The sequence below is a fragment of the Gymnoscopelus microlampas genome (assembly GCF_963454915.1).
Source record: "Gymnoscopelus microlampas genome assembly, chromosome: 22".
Taxonomy (NCBI): domain Eukaryota; kingdom Metazoa; phylum Chordata; class Actinopteri; order Myctophiformes; family Myctophidae; genus Gymnoscopelus; species Gymnoscopelus microlampas.
The window spans coordinates 9,091,823-9,103,916 of record NC_139959.1 but is presented as its reverse complement, the minus strand read 5'-3'; the positions used below and the strand labels follow the sequence as shown (position 1 = coordinate 9,103,916).

Below are 12,094 nucleotides of genomic sequence, written 5' to 3'. Positions count from 1 at the left end.
ACAGTACAGTACTTGGGCACATGTACTTAATTACCTCCCACCACTGTGTGTGTGTGTGTGTGTGTGTGTGTGTGTGTGTGTGTGTGTGTGTGCGTGCGTGCGTGCGTGCGTGCGTGCGTGCGTGCGTGCGTGCGTGCGTGCGTGCGTGCGTTGCGTGCGTGCGTGCGTGCGTGTGTGCATAAGTGTGACTGCCCACCCTCTAGCCTCATCAGCCTTCTTTCCGGTAAGTGTGAGGTGGCTCGTTTGGCCGGGGGCACAGTGAGCGAGCAGGGCCTGTCTGTTCTGTTCTGTTCTGTTCCAGCTGGAGTTGGTGTTAAACTCCTGACACACAGCACTCATTAACGTCTCCTGACTGCATATAGAACCAGTGGAGTTGTTAACCCCAGCATCCTGGGCCAAGCTCCCAGAGCGCCAAACATCAGCGCTTTCGGCTGAGTAACTGATCAGCACTGCATTTTAACCCATCAAGACCGGGGAACGCATCTGTGTGTCATTTTAAGATTTCTTTGGCTATTCAAAAATTGCAGATCTACAAGCTCATAGTGCGGCACCGAGTGCCGCACTATGAGCTTGTAGATCTGCAATTCTGCAAATCTTTGTTTCTGGGGGATTCTACATGTGTCTTCTAAATCTTAACAGTTTTTTGAAAAAACGTATTTGCTATAATATCAGTGGTTTTCAAATATGATATGGCCGTGGACCCCCATCTCAAAATATTTTGTTTTAGGGACCCCCCAGAAGTTGTAACAGAGTAAAAAATGTTCGCTTTGAAAATATATATTCAAAGATTTACACACACTTTCACGATTAAAAAAAATCAGAACCACTTTCTAAATCCTAAGAGTTTTCTGAAAAAACTATTTTGCTATATCCACAAGTTTCCTAGGGCATGGTGGGCATCACTTCCTGTCGATTTGATCCCTGATACCTGATCAAATCGACAGGAAGTGATGCCCACTATGCCCTAGGAAACGTCGTGGATACAGTACAGTATATAGTTAGTGATGAGCGGGCCGACCCGTAACCCGCGGGTCAACCCACGGCGCGAGTGGTCGAGTCAGGATTTCAGTAGTCTCGCGCGTAGCCAGACCCCACAGAAAATGAAAAACAGCGACCTCTGTTTTCTGATATTGTCTGTGGGGCCTGGCGGGAGGAAAATGGAAGACCAGTGCGCAGGGAAACTCCGGTTTTCATGTCTGCCTTCAGCGCATCACTTCCGGTTGGTGCGACTACGTTTTCATTCCCACTAACAATATTTCTACACGGAACACTAACACCACGCTTCTCCCAGAGACAGGATGGTTTTGGTTATAAGCCCACTTGTTTCTATGATGAAGAGTAGTTAAAATGTGAATATCTTTCCGTGGTTTTGTCCGCTCCGAGGACGCTATTGTTAAATTAGTTTCGGCTAGTTTCGAGGGGGGAAGGGTGGATGGACACGTGAATCCCGGCCACTACATTTGATTATGTAAAGCGCGGCCCGCTTCCTGATCTGAAGGCACGCCCACTTGTAGCCAATGCGCACACGTTATGACGAACCCCTCCGACAGATTCCACCGCAGGGCAGAATCTGTTCTTGAGAGATTAGGATTTCAGAGGCAATTATGCGGGCTGCGGAGTGAGCGGGTCAGCCGCTCTCACACGCAAAAAAATAAAAATAAAACTATTTTGAACAACATGCTTATGTAGCCCATGACAATGTTGTGCTACTGTAGACATTTAAACGACTTTGGGTACTTAAAAGAGCGCTATAATATATATATATATTCCCACCGCGGGTCGCGGGGCGGGTTGAGCCATAGATTTATATATGGGTTTGCGGGGCGGGTTGAGGCGGGTTGGGTTCCGTGGCGGGGCGGGGCGGGCGGGTCATGAAAAAAACGACAACTATTTTAGCTATATATCACTAGTATATAGCTAAAATCTAACATGACACAGATGCTTTCCCGGTGTTTAATGGGTTAACTGGCTGTATTTCCCCCCCCCCAAAAAAAAACGTATCAACTACACTTCAGCTACACGCGCGCTGAAAGCTCTGCCGCAAAAAGAACTAAACAAAACAAAAACCTTGTAGGTCGTTCCATTCGCATCTCTCACCATCATTTTCAATGAACGTCTGAAGGCTGCTCGTTTTGCAGCCGGTTCTAGACTTAACCTGGATAATCTGATATCCATCTATTCTCCCATACCCGCGGTCGCGGTGGGGCTTCCTTTGTGGAGACTTCCATCCACGTTTAAGGGCTCTTCTTCTTCTCCCTCTGCTCTTAGGCTATAGTCTCATCTCATTCCAGGTATACAACAAAAACCAAAGGCCCTGCTCCCCTGCCCGCCCCCCACACTTCCTGATTTGAAAATGAAATACAGCTGTGTTCCCATCAGCCCCGTGGATCTCACCACTCATCTGTGGGGAAACATATTCCTGGAAAGAAATATTCCTGAATGAAAAAAAGAGGGGGAAAAAAAGTTTGGGAAAGGCCTGGGTGCCATGCCCTGGAAGTTGTCCCCACTGGCTGGCTGGGGCTTTTTTGGAGAGAGAGAGCTGTGTTTTGAATCAGTTGTACCCAGTGGATATATCGCAAGAAAACAAAACAAACTGGTAGGTGCAGATTCACAACCTGGAAAATTTTAATTTGTCATTCATGGCCGTCGTGTCTCTCATGTAAAAAACCTTGGACGTCGGCGAGGCCTGTTTATGTTTTGCTGCAAGGAACTGTGTGTGTGTGTGTTGGTGTGTGTGTGTGTGTGTGTGTGGTTGTGTGTGTGTGTGTGTGTGTGTGTGTGTGTGTGTGTGTGTGTGTGTGTGTGTGTTGTTTGCGTGCACGTACTCCTGTGTGTGTGCCTCCGTGTGTGTGAGAGTGTGTGAGAGGGAGAGAGAGACAGAGACATGAGGATAAGAGAAGAGAAGAGACAGTTTGTTGAGTGAAGACTGCCTCAGGAAAATAAGCATGTCGTCAAAGGTAAACAAGACATGGGGGGCTTGTTTTCGTGTCCCTTGCCCCCTGTACCACCCGGACCCCGAGGGGAGGGGACCACTGCTGGGCCCTTTAATGTTAATGTGGGCTCTCTGGGGCTGTTTGTTCAGATGTAGAGCTCTGGGGTCCTCTTGGACACTGGACTTAGACCTGGTCAGCCCACAACAACGGGCACTACCCGGTTTACACCCTGGTTCACCAGACCAGCCGAGGTTCAGGTCTGACTACCATACTGTTGACCAGGTGAATTCTAAAATTAGATACTCCAGTTCAAAAAGTGACAACTTCCTTTTCCAAAGCAACCCATAGCACAAAATAAACGAATGGTTCTTCTTAATGCTAGCAAAATACTCAAGATTTTTAACAATACAACACTATGGTCCTCTCTACTATAAAGATATTGAATGGTTAACTTTTGATAACATGATACTCACCAAATACTTGTAACAGAACCTTACATTTACCGTATGGGTACATTTAATATGTCATTCTCCAAAGAGCTACTGTACTGTATGTGATATGAATAAGTGACATCTGTTTCCATCTTGTTCTACAGGAATCCAGGAAGGCACGGGCACGCAGTGCACCAAGTGTAAGAATGAGTGGGCACTAAAACTAAAGACCTCCATATCCCTGCTGTATGGGCTGTGTACGCTTCTCACCATTGCTGTTGTTGTACTCGGGTACAAAGGTAAGACGGGGACTGCCCTTATGTTTCTATTCATCTAAACCAGTGGTTCTCAACCTTTTCAGGCCGCGACCCCCCCAAAAGATTCATATTTGAACTAGGGACCCCTCCACCCGGACAAGCACTTGGAACTGTAGGAGTTAAGGCGTAACATTTTGTTTGACTCGGTTCCACAGTGTGAAAACGCGAGGCATTGTGAGCTTTTATCTGCTGTTTTCAAAATGTTTTCCTCTTTCTTATATGTGACAATTTGGCCAATGTTTGAACAGTTTGTATAGTATAGCTTGTTGATTACCTTTTTTAGGTATTAAAACGGTCTTAAAAGTCCTTAAATTGTCACTTCACTGTCATCTGGAGACCCCCCCAAAATCATGTGTGATCCCCCCTGGGCGTCCCGACCCACAGGTTGAGAACCACTGATCTAAACTGACTCATTGACTTGCAGAAATTGCAGCTGTGGAGTTCACTTCAGTTCTTTGACCCCCTACACAGCACAAATATTGCACATTTTTCTGAACGTCTCAAGAACCTCACTTAACACTATATAGAGAAAAGCGTGGCAGTTCTTTCACCATGCTGTGGGAGAGGCCAATAAGCTTCTAACATTACTCAACATCACCTCGATGAGGCAATATAATTTAAAACGTTCCACACAAGTTGAACCGTTTGTTGAGAGAATGGGAGTCCAAGCATTTCGTGGGGGTCTCTGTGACCTGCCAGGAAATAAAAACGCCGCTTTTCAACTAAACATGAGCCCATTGATTCTGTTTGTACTGGAGACCTGTGTGGTTGTGTGTGCGTGTGTTATGTGAGTGTGTGCGTGTGTGCGTGTGTGTCAGGGTTTTAGAAATAAAGAATGACAGAGAGTGAGTGAGTGCGTTTGTCCCTCAAGTGCCCTTCTGCCCGCCCAAGCACAACATGAATGGGGTTATGCAATGCCTCGTTGTTATTAATCAAGGGCAAAGCATCAGTAATGGAAACTGTGAGCTGTCCGTCCATAGACAGCAAAACATACTGGCATACTGTCTTTAACAATATCCACACTGGTTCAAGCACAAGATACTTTTAGGTATACGGTCAGCCACTCTTTACATTTATGTGCACTAAGCCTGACTCGTCCCCCTTTTCTACTTTGTCTGAGTATGTAGCCCCTCCTATACTCTCAGTGCTGTAAAGTATCTAAGTACATTTACTTTTAGTAAGTACTGTACTTAAGTACAATTTTTAGGTATTTTTTACTTTACTGGAGTATTTCCAATTTTCAATAGTTTTACTTCTACTCCATTACATCTCCGAGGCAAATATTGTACTTTTACTTAGTTTCTAGTTACTTATTACAAAATATACATTACCCACTTCAGCCCTATATACATTTCGCCCATTTGAAAATAGCCGATCTACAAGCTCACTACAAGCTCGCATCGGGACGCATTGAGAGCTTGTAGATCTGCTATTTTCAAAGCATTTTTATAAATGTTATACATTTAAAAACTTGTGAAATGGGACATTCTGGATTGTGAGTACTTTCTACTTTTGGTACTTTAGGTACATATTGATACCAATACGTTTTTACTTTTACTCAAGTACATTTTGAATTCCGGACTTTTACTTGTGACAGAGTATTTCTACATTGCAGTATTGATACTTTTCATTAAGTAAAAAAAAGTTGTACTTTTTCCACAACTGCCTACTCTACCCCCAGAGCCTTCTCTCAGTTTATTTTACCAACACCCCTAAAGCTCTCACCTCCGGGAACGGCCCTGCGGCTTTTGTGGATCTGAACTTCCTGGTTGGCTAGTTCACATTTTTTCCAGGTCGGGGGAAATGGTCCCGCCGTCGTTCTGAACTGAGGGATGAACTCTTGAATGTTCCTGCTGTAATTGTGATAAACACTCCCATATGTGACCATATACAGTATATATACATACATATGTTCCCCTCCCCAGATTTTCATCAACTGAAAGTGGCAAGAACCTAGCATGTTGAGTTGGGTTATCTACAATCCTACATTAAGAGTGATGTCCCTTACGGCTGCACTCTGGACTGTGTCGATGCCTCTTGTTCAGCACGGCGTGTTTTCTCTGCAGGCCTAATGAAACCCAGATGAGCGCGGAGTGAACTCAGTGCAACTCTTGCAGAACCCACTGAAAATTGGGATTTTAACTGGCGGTGAAGCGCTGGCCTGTCTGGGGAACCACAGCTCAGCCCCGAACGTGCTCTCAGATGCTCCAGATGGTTATGTAGTGAGACCCAATGTGCTCCCTTCACTTAACGTGCACATCGCTCTCTGTCCCGCCGTCACTTAACCTACAACATCCTCCGTGTGTCTCTTTGGCTTCATAAGCGGCTTCCCTTTGGAAACCTTTTAATGCATCTTAATGGAACAACAACCCCTGTCTTCTCATCAGCTGTACACTGGCCTTTCTCATTCCATGTTGAGAAAAGTGATTAACAGATGTTGAAGTGTGTTAATGGAGGGCAGGGGGCGTTTCCATCGGCAGGGAAAGGCCCTGGAATTTTTGGATGGCACCTACTGTACACAAGAATGCCACGAATGGCACTTGATGTCACATGGGCTGAAACGTGGACCTCTGTGGAGGCCTCCCGTGGGTCACTTACAAGGGCAGGGAGAGAAGGATGAGGCTGGCCCGGGAGCACTGTGTCAGGCACCCGAAACTGGTGGCATGCAAACTGACCCTGTGGGAACCAACCCAAGGCACAGCCAGAAGGGAAAAGAGGTGCGCCACCACTTAGTAGACCCATTGCGGCGTGTAAGCGGAGCTAGCAACACTGCAGAGCTCAAGGCCCTGATACTGGATAGGAGGGAGTAGAGGGCATCCATCCAGGAGTGCCAAGTTGGGTCTCAGTTAGTCCGCACTCTCGCATCGAATCGATCGTTGATTCCTCTACGGTGCATCCGGCTCGGCCGGGCGTTCTAACAAACACTATTGGCCGTGTTGAGATGGCGGGAAGCCGGGTGGGGAGGATGTCCTCCTGGTGAAACACTGTCACTGTCAGGGGGAAAGAAGTGGCTGGTGTGTGTCAGAGAAGACACGTGGTTGGTTGTCTACATCCTCCCCAAGACCAACTAGGAGAGCGTCGCAGTGGCAGGGACTACATGGGGGAATTGGGAATTGGTATAACAACTAAACTGGGACTAAACAAATATAAAGAATACAAAATAAAGACATTTTAAAAAATAAGAAATAAAAGAAAACAAATAACGTAATAGTGGGGAAAGGAGAGGAATGTTTTATGGAATGTTTTATACAGCATGGTCCAATTTTTTCATTCCCTCAAAATTAATTTATACTAATTGTCGCTCTTTCTTTGAACTTAAAGTGTTGATGCAACTATAAAGGACACATTAGGAATAGGGTAGTATTATCTGCATCCATGCATAAATGAAACCTTAGGAATAGGGTAGTAATACTATCTGCATCCAATCCATGCATTCATACACTATGTTTGGGTGTCCTCTATGAATTGAGTACAAAGGACCCCAATGGAAACAAGCCATAGGCTTTCTTGGGTTTTAAATCCTCTTAGCAGACCTTGTATTGAATTGTACTTTCATGTGTTTTTCCTGCAAACTGCTAATAAAGTATTCATTCAATCAATCAATCAATCAATCAATCAAAAGTACATGAGGGACACAATGTGCCATAGGTGTATGGTTTGGTCTGTGGACTGCCTCTTTTGTAGTGGTGGATTGTTTTTGTCTGTGTCTACAAAAGTAGTTTCCTATGTGGAACGTTTCCTCTCAGGCTGGCCATGTGCTCTTGCAACCAGAACTATTTAAGCAATCACATATTTCTTTTATTGTTTGCTTTCCTTATTTTTATTTTTGGTCTAGACAATTGTGGGGGTGTGTACCCACATAGTGTGTGTCCACAACGGTGAACAAAGGAAATAAGCAGCAACTTTGAGCATGTTGGTTGAAATGACATTTGTTTTTCCCATGCTCAAGTTTCCCCAAACCACTCCATTAGGAGGCCATTTTTTTCCAGGACAATTTTACGACCTTTTTCTATTTCAGATCTGCATTATACAGCAGTCTAAGAATGGTGGGTATTCGCCGTTGTCTTGGAAGTCTTGTTTCCTGCACTGCACATGATAATAGAGCGGTAGAATTCCATAGAACAGAAGAATTAAACGTACAAAGCTTTCTCTCCGCATGTGGAAACATTTAGTTCAACATGCCATGCATATAACTTCACCATGCCAGTGATTTCTAAAAGATAGTTTCGCACTTATCCATATTGTCACTTATCCATATTGTTGTCAAATAGACTTTGACCGGCTCTCACTTAAAGCAAATCCTTCCTCATTTAAATGTCATGCTACTGTAAGTCTGTAAGTAGATTTATAATGCTTGTGTGGATCAAACAAGTCCTTCTTCGCAAACTTTTTTGCATGATTACAGGCTTAACACACATGCAAGTCATTAAAGCTTGTTATTAACGTTTGGGGTTTGCCGATATTTCATAGTCCACACTCTCTCCCATTTTATTTGTTGACAGTGAGAAGACTGCTCTGATTTCTGTGATTGTTCTGGATCTTGTTTTTCATTTCCCTTCTTGTTTCGTTTAGTCTATCTTTGCCAGTTAGTATTCTGTATATATCATTAGATATCAATATATTTCACATCTTATCTAAAATAACATCGACCCTTTTGGGTCCATTTTTACTCAGAGTTAAATTAAAGGTAGGGTAAGTGATGTTTTTGGTTAAAACAAAAAAAATGTGTTAAAAGGTTAAAGCTCTAAATTCTGATATTAATCATTCCTATAGAGCGTTCGTTCAGTAACAGTGGTCTCTCCGTCTCTCCAGCTTTTTATTAAACTGACCCATAAGACAAGAATTTCAGCCAATCAGGAGAGAGTACCTATTTATAAGCTTCATTTTTATAGTGTTCCAGTTCCAATTTTGTCTGCTCATTTCATTGTGTCATCACTTCCAATTGCACTTGTTTAATCTGTATCCTTAACTGAGTTCTCTATTCTGATTGGATAAAATTGGTACCCCGACCTGAAAATGCATTTTCTGTTTAATAAAGAGCTGGAGAGACATATAGACTCCTGTTACTGAACAAACACTCTATAGTGTTTATATACCAGAATATAGAGCTATTTAACGCTTATTTTAGCCCAAAAAAAAATCATTAACACTACACTATGTTAATATTTATAATAAACATCATGGGCACCAGAACAACACACTACCACATTACACACTTCATGAAGAACTAAATCTCTGTATACGTTTTTTTTATACATTTTTGCAAACCTCAAAGTGCTACAGGGTTTAAAAACATGGCATAAAAACAGCAAAGGCAACCTAACAATTACATGGGACACTACTAGGCTAAAGGGTCAAATTAAAAACTATAGGCCAAATCAGGGCATAGAAAAAAAGGCCCAAGAATAATGAAGAAAATGCTTTATTAATAAGGTATGTTTTTAGTCCATTTTTAAAAGCATCAAAGTGGACTGTGGTGCTCTCAGGTGTTCAGGGAGGGCATTCCACAGGTGTGGGGCATTAGTCAGTACAGCAGAAGGCCAGGTCGCCCATGGTGCGGAGCTTGGTCATGGGGACAAGGAGACGGTTGGTGTTGGAAGAGCGGAGGCCTGGTGGGCTGTCAAAAGCAGCAGAACATTCAGACAGATCTTCAGGTGGTGGGGGTGCACAGCTTCCCAGCAGAGGAACCTTTGTGGTTACTGGTGAAGGATGTGTCCTCTCCCCCTGGCAGAGCTCCTGGCGCTGGTAGTAGTAGTGGTGGTGGTGGTAATGGCATGATTCCCTGGAATCCCAGACACATTCCAGAGGAAATGAAGGGTCCCGTCGCCCGTGGGGGCGTGCAGAGTCTCCCTGCCACATGCACTGGCCCTCCTCGGGGCTGTCTTTGATCCCCCTATTTACTGAAGACCCCCCCTGGGTCACTTCCTGTCCCCCGGGCCTGACCGCTGTCTCCTCATCTGCTCCTTCTATTCCTACAGCGTGGTTCTTTGTCACTGACCACCCACTTCTACACTGAAGCATGATACTTTACTCTATGATCTCTTGCCCATTTTTCTTTTTTTTCTTTCTTTCTTTTCCTATTATTGCTTCTCTCCTTTTTTCTTTTCTTTTTTTTTAACCTTTGTTTGTTTGTTCTTTATTTCTTTCCTTCCTTCCTTCCTTCTTGCTTTCTTTCTATTTATCTTTCCCTTGCCACTCTCTCTCTCTCTCTCTCTCTCTCTCTCTCTCTCTCTCTCTCTCACACACACACACACACACACACACACACACACACACACACACACACACACACACACACACACACACACAGACAGACACTAGGATGTGCCTTGATCCTAGAGATTGCTATAATCAAGTTCACCGTTATTACATACCCAGCAGATTTATAAAAACGTATTATAGGTCATCTGACAGTGACGTTCGTTGGTCTCCTCTCTGATCCCTTTCATATATACTGTCTCTGGTTGCAGGCTATTCTGTCCTCTCCATATGTCTCTTAATAACGTAGACAATGTGAAGTTAATGCTGGCCTTACTTACCCGTCTCGTTTTGTGTGTTTTCTTTTTTTTTTTGCAACAGTGGTGAAAAGAGTTGACAATGTCAGTGAAGGGATGACAGAATACGGAGAGAAGATATTCCATGTCGAGTTGGGATTGAAACAGCTTGGTAAGATTTACATGACTTAGATGTCACTATATTACCCTTTTCTCCTGTTAGTGGCATTATTGTCTGTCTGCGTTGGTTATTAAAATTAAGACTAGAATTAGAATGAAATTAGAAATAGAATCTTTATTTACCTCTATCCCCAACAGATGAATATATCATGACAAGACATTTTTTCACCATATATCAAATGTGTGTTCAGATGACCAAACAGACGAGAGATCTGAGAACACCACCACGGAGATCCAGGTGTTTAAGAACAACATCCAGGCCCTGCAGAGGCAGCTGTCCGAGGTAGCGGAGCGCAGCAGCAGCAACCGTGCTGCCCTGAACCAGCTGCGGAACGCCGGCTCAGACATCCAGAACAGCCAGGGCTCCATCCAGGGCCTGCTGGACGCCAACTCGGCGACCCTGGGCGCCGTCAACGGCACCCTGCGGTCCTACAGCAGCACCATGGAGGGCCTGCAGGACGACACGGCCCGGCTGCAGACGGAGCTGCAGGCGCAGGTGAAGCTCCAGAACCAGGCCCTGCTCAGCATCGGCAGCCTGAACCTCACGCAGGCCCAGCAGCGGGGCCTCATCGCCATCCTGCAGCGATCGGTGGACGACACCAGCCAGGCCATCCAGAAGATACGCAACGACTTCCAGAGCCTGGAGCAGACGGCCCGGCAGACGCGATCCGACGCCGAGTGGCTCCGAGGCAAGGTGGAGAACCTGCAGGCGGTGGCGTCCAACGCCTCGGCGCTGGCCAAGCTCAACAACGACAGCCTGGAGGAGGTGGGCTCCCAGCTGGCCTCGCTGACCGGCCAGCTGCAGAACGCCAGCAGCCTGGCGGAGGTTCACGACCAGAGCCTCAGGGAGCTCATGGACCAGCACCAGAACCACGACATGCCCACCAACGGCAGGTTCGAGCACCTGGAGACGCGGCTGGAGGAGTCGGAGCAGAGCATCGACCGCGTGACCGGCAACATCAGCTTCACCACGCAGCTGCTGGGGGCCATCAACCTCAACCTGAACGACCTGCGGACGTGCGCCGAGACGGTCGGCCGGCACTCCGAGTTCCTGCTGAACCTCAACAACAGCGTGGCGGACGTGGGGACGGACGCGTCCACGCTGAGGGCCCAGCAGGAGGAGCTGGCCGCTCGACTGGACAAGGAGGTCACCAGCCTCTCCTATGTAATGGAGGAGATGAAGCTGGTGGACTCGAAGCACTCACAGCTAATTACCAACTTCACTATTCTGCAGGGTAAGAAGCATACTGTGTATAGCGACTCCTGGCACTTGGGTGGAGGAGGGGTAAAGTACCTGTCCACCACTGCAGAGTCTAGAGGGTTGGCAGAATGAGTATACGAACACAAGTCGATGTTCATGGGAGGGAAGCTTTTTGTCTCTGCATCAGCGACTCCTACAGGCTGTGACAGGGCCTGGGGCAGTGCCTGGGGCAGTGCCTGGGGCAGTGCCTGTGACAGGGCCTGGGGCAGTGCCTGTGACAGGGCCTGTGACAGGGCCTGGGGCAGGGCCTGGGGCAGTGCCTGGGGGCAGTGGTAAAGTCAAATCCACCGTGATGCATTCGGCTTTGTCGGGTGTTAATGTGAACACAGTTGTTCGGTGGAGGGAATCCGGGCGGGGAGGGTGATAATGGTCATTGCACATATTCCTACAGGCTGGGGGGCGGCACCTGTCAGCAGGGAGTGTTGGGTGGGAGGAGTAGGATGAAGGCTCTACTTCCTCCTGGTTCAGTAGGATACGA

General features: G+C 46.1%; 1 protein-coding gene across 2 annotated transcripts in view; it reads left to right on the top strand.

The window, feature by feature from the left end:
• LOC311038933 (collectin-12-like) overlaps window positions 1-12,094 on the top strand; it is a gene marked incomplete at its 5' end in the record, with an annotated part of 53,069 nt that overhangs the window by 35,008 nt on the left and 5,967 nt on the right. For both annotated transcript variants that reach the window (XM_084048563.1, XM_084048562.1), the window contains 3 exons: window positions 3,529-3,663; window positions 10,261-10,347; window positions 10,547-11,590. In XM_084048563.1, the coding sequence (XP_083904689.1) occupies window positions 3,529-3,663; window positions 10,261-10,347; window positions 10,547-11,590 (1,266 nt within the window). The remainder of the gene's footprint in view (window positions 1-3,528; window positions 3,664-10,260; window positions 10,348-10,546; window positions 11,591-12,094) is intronic.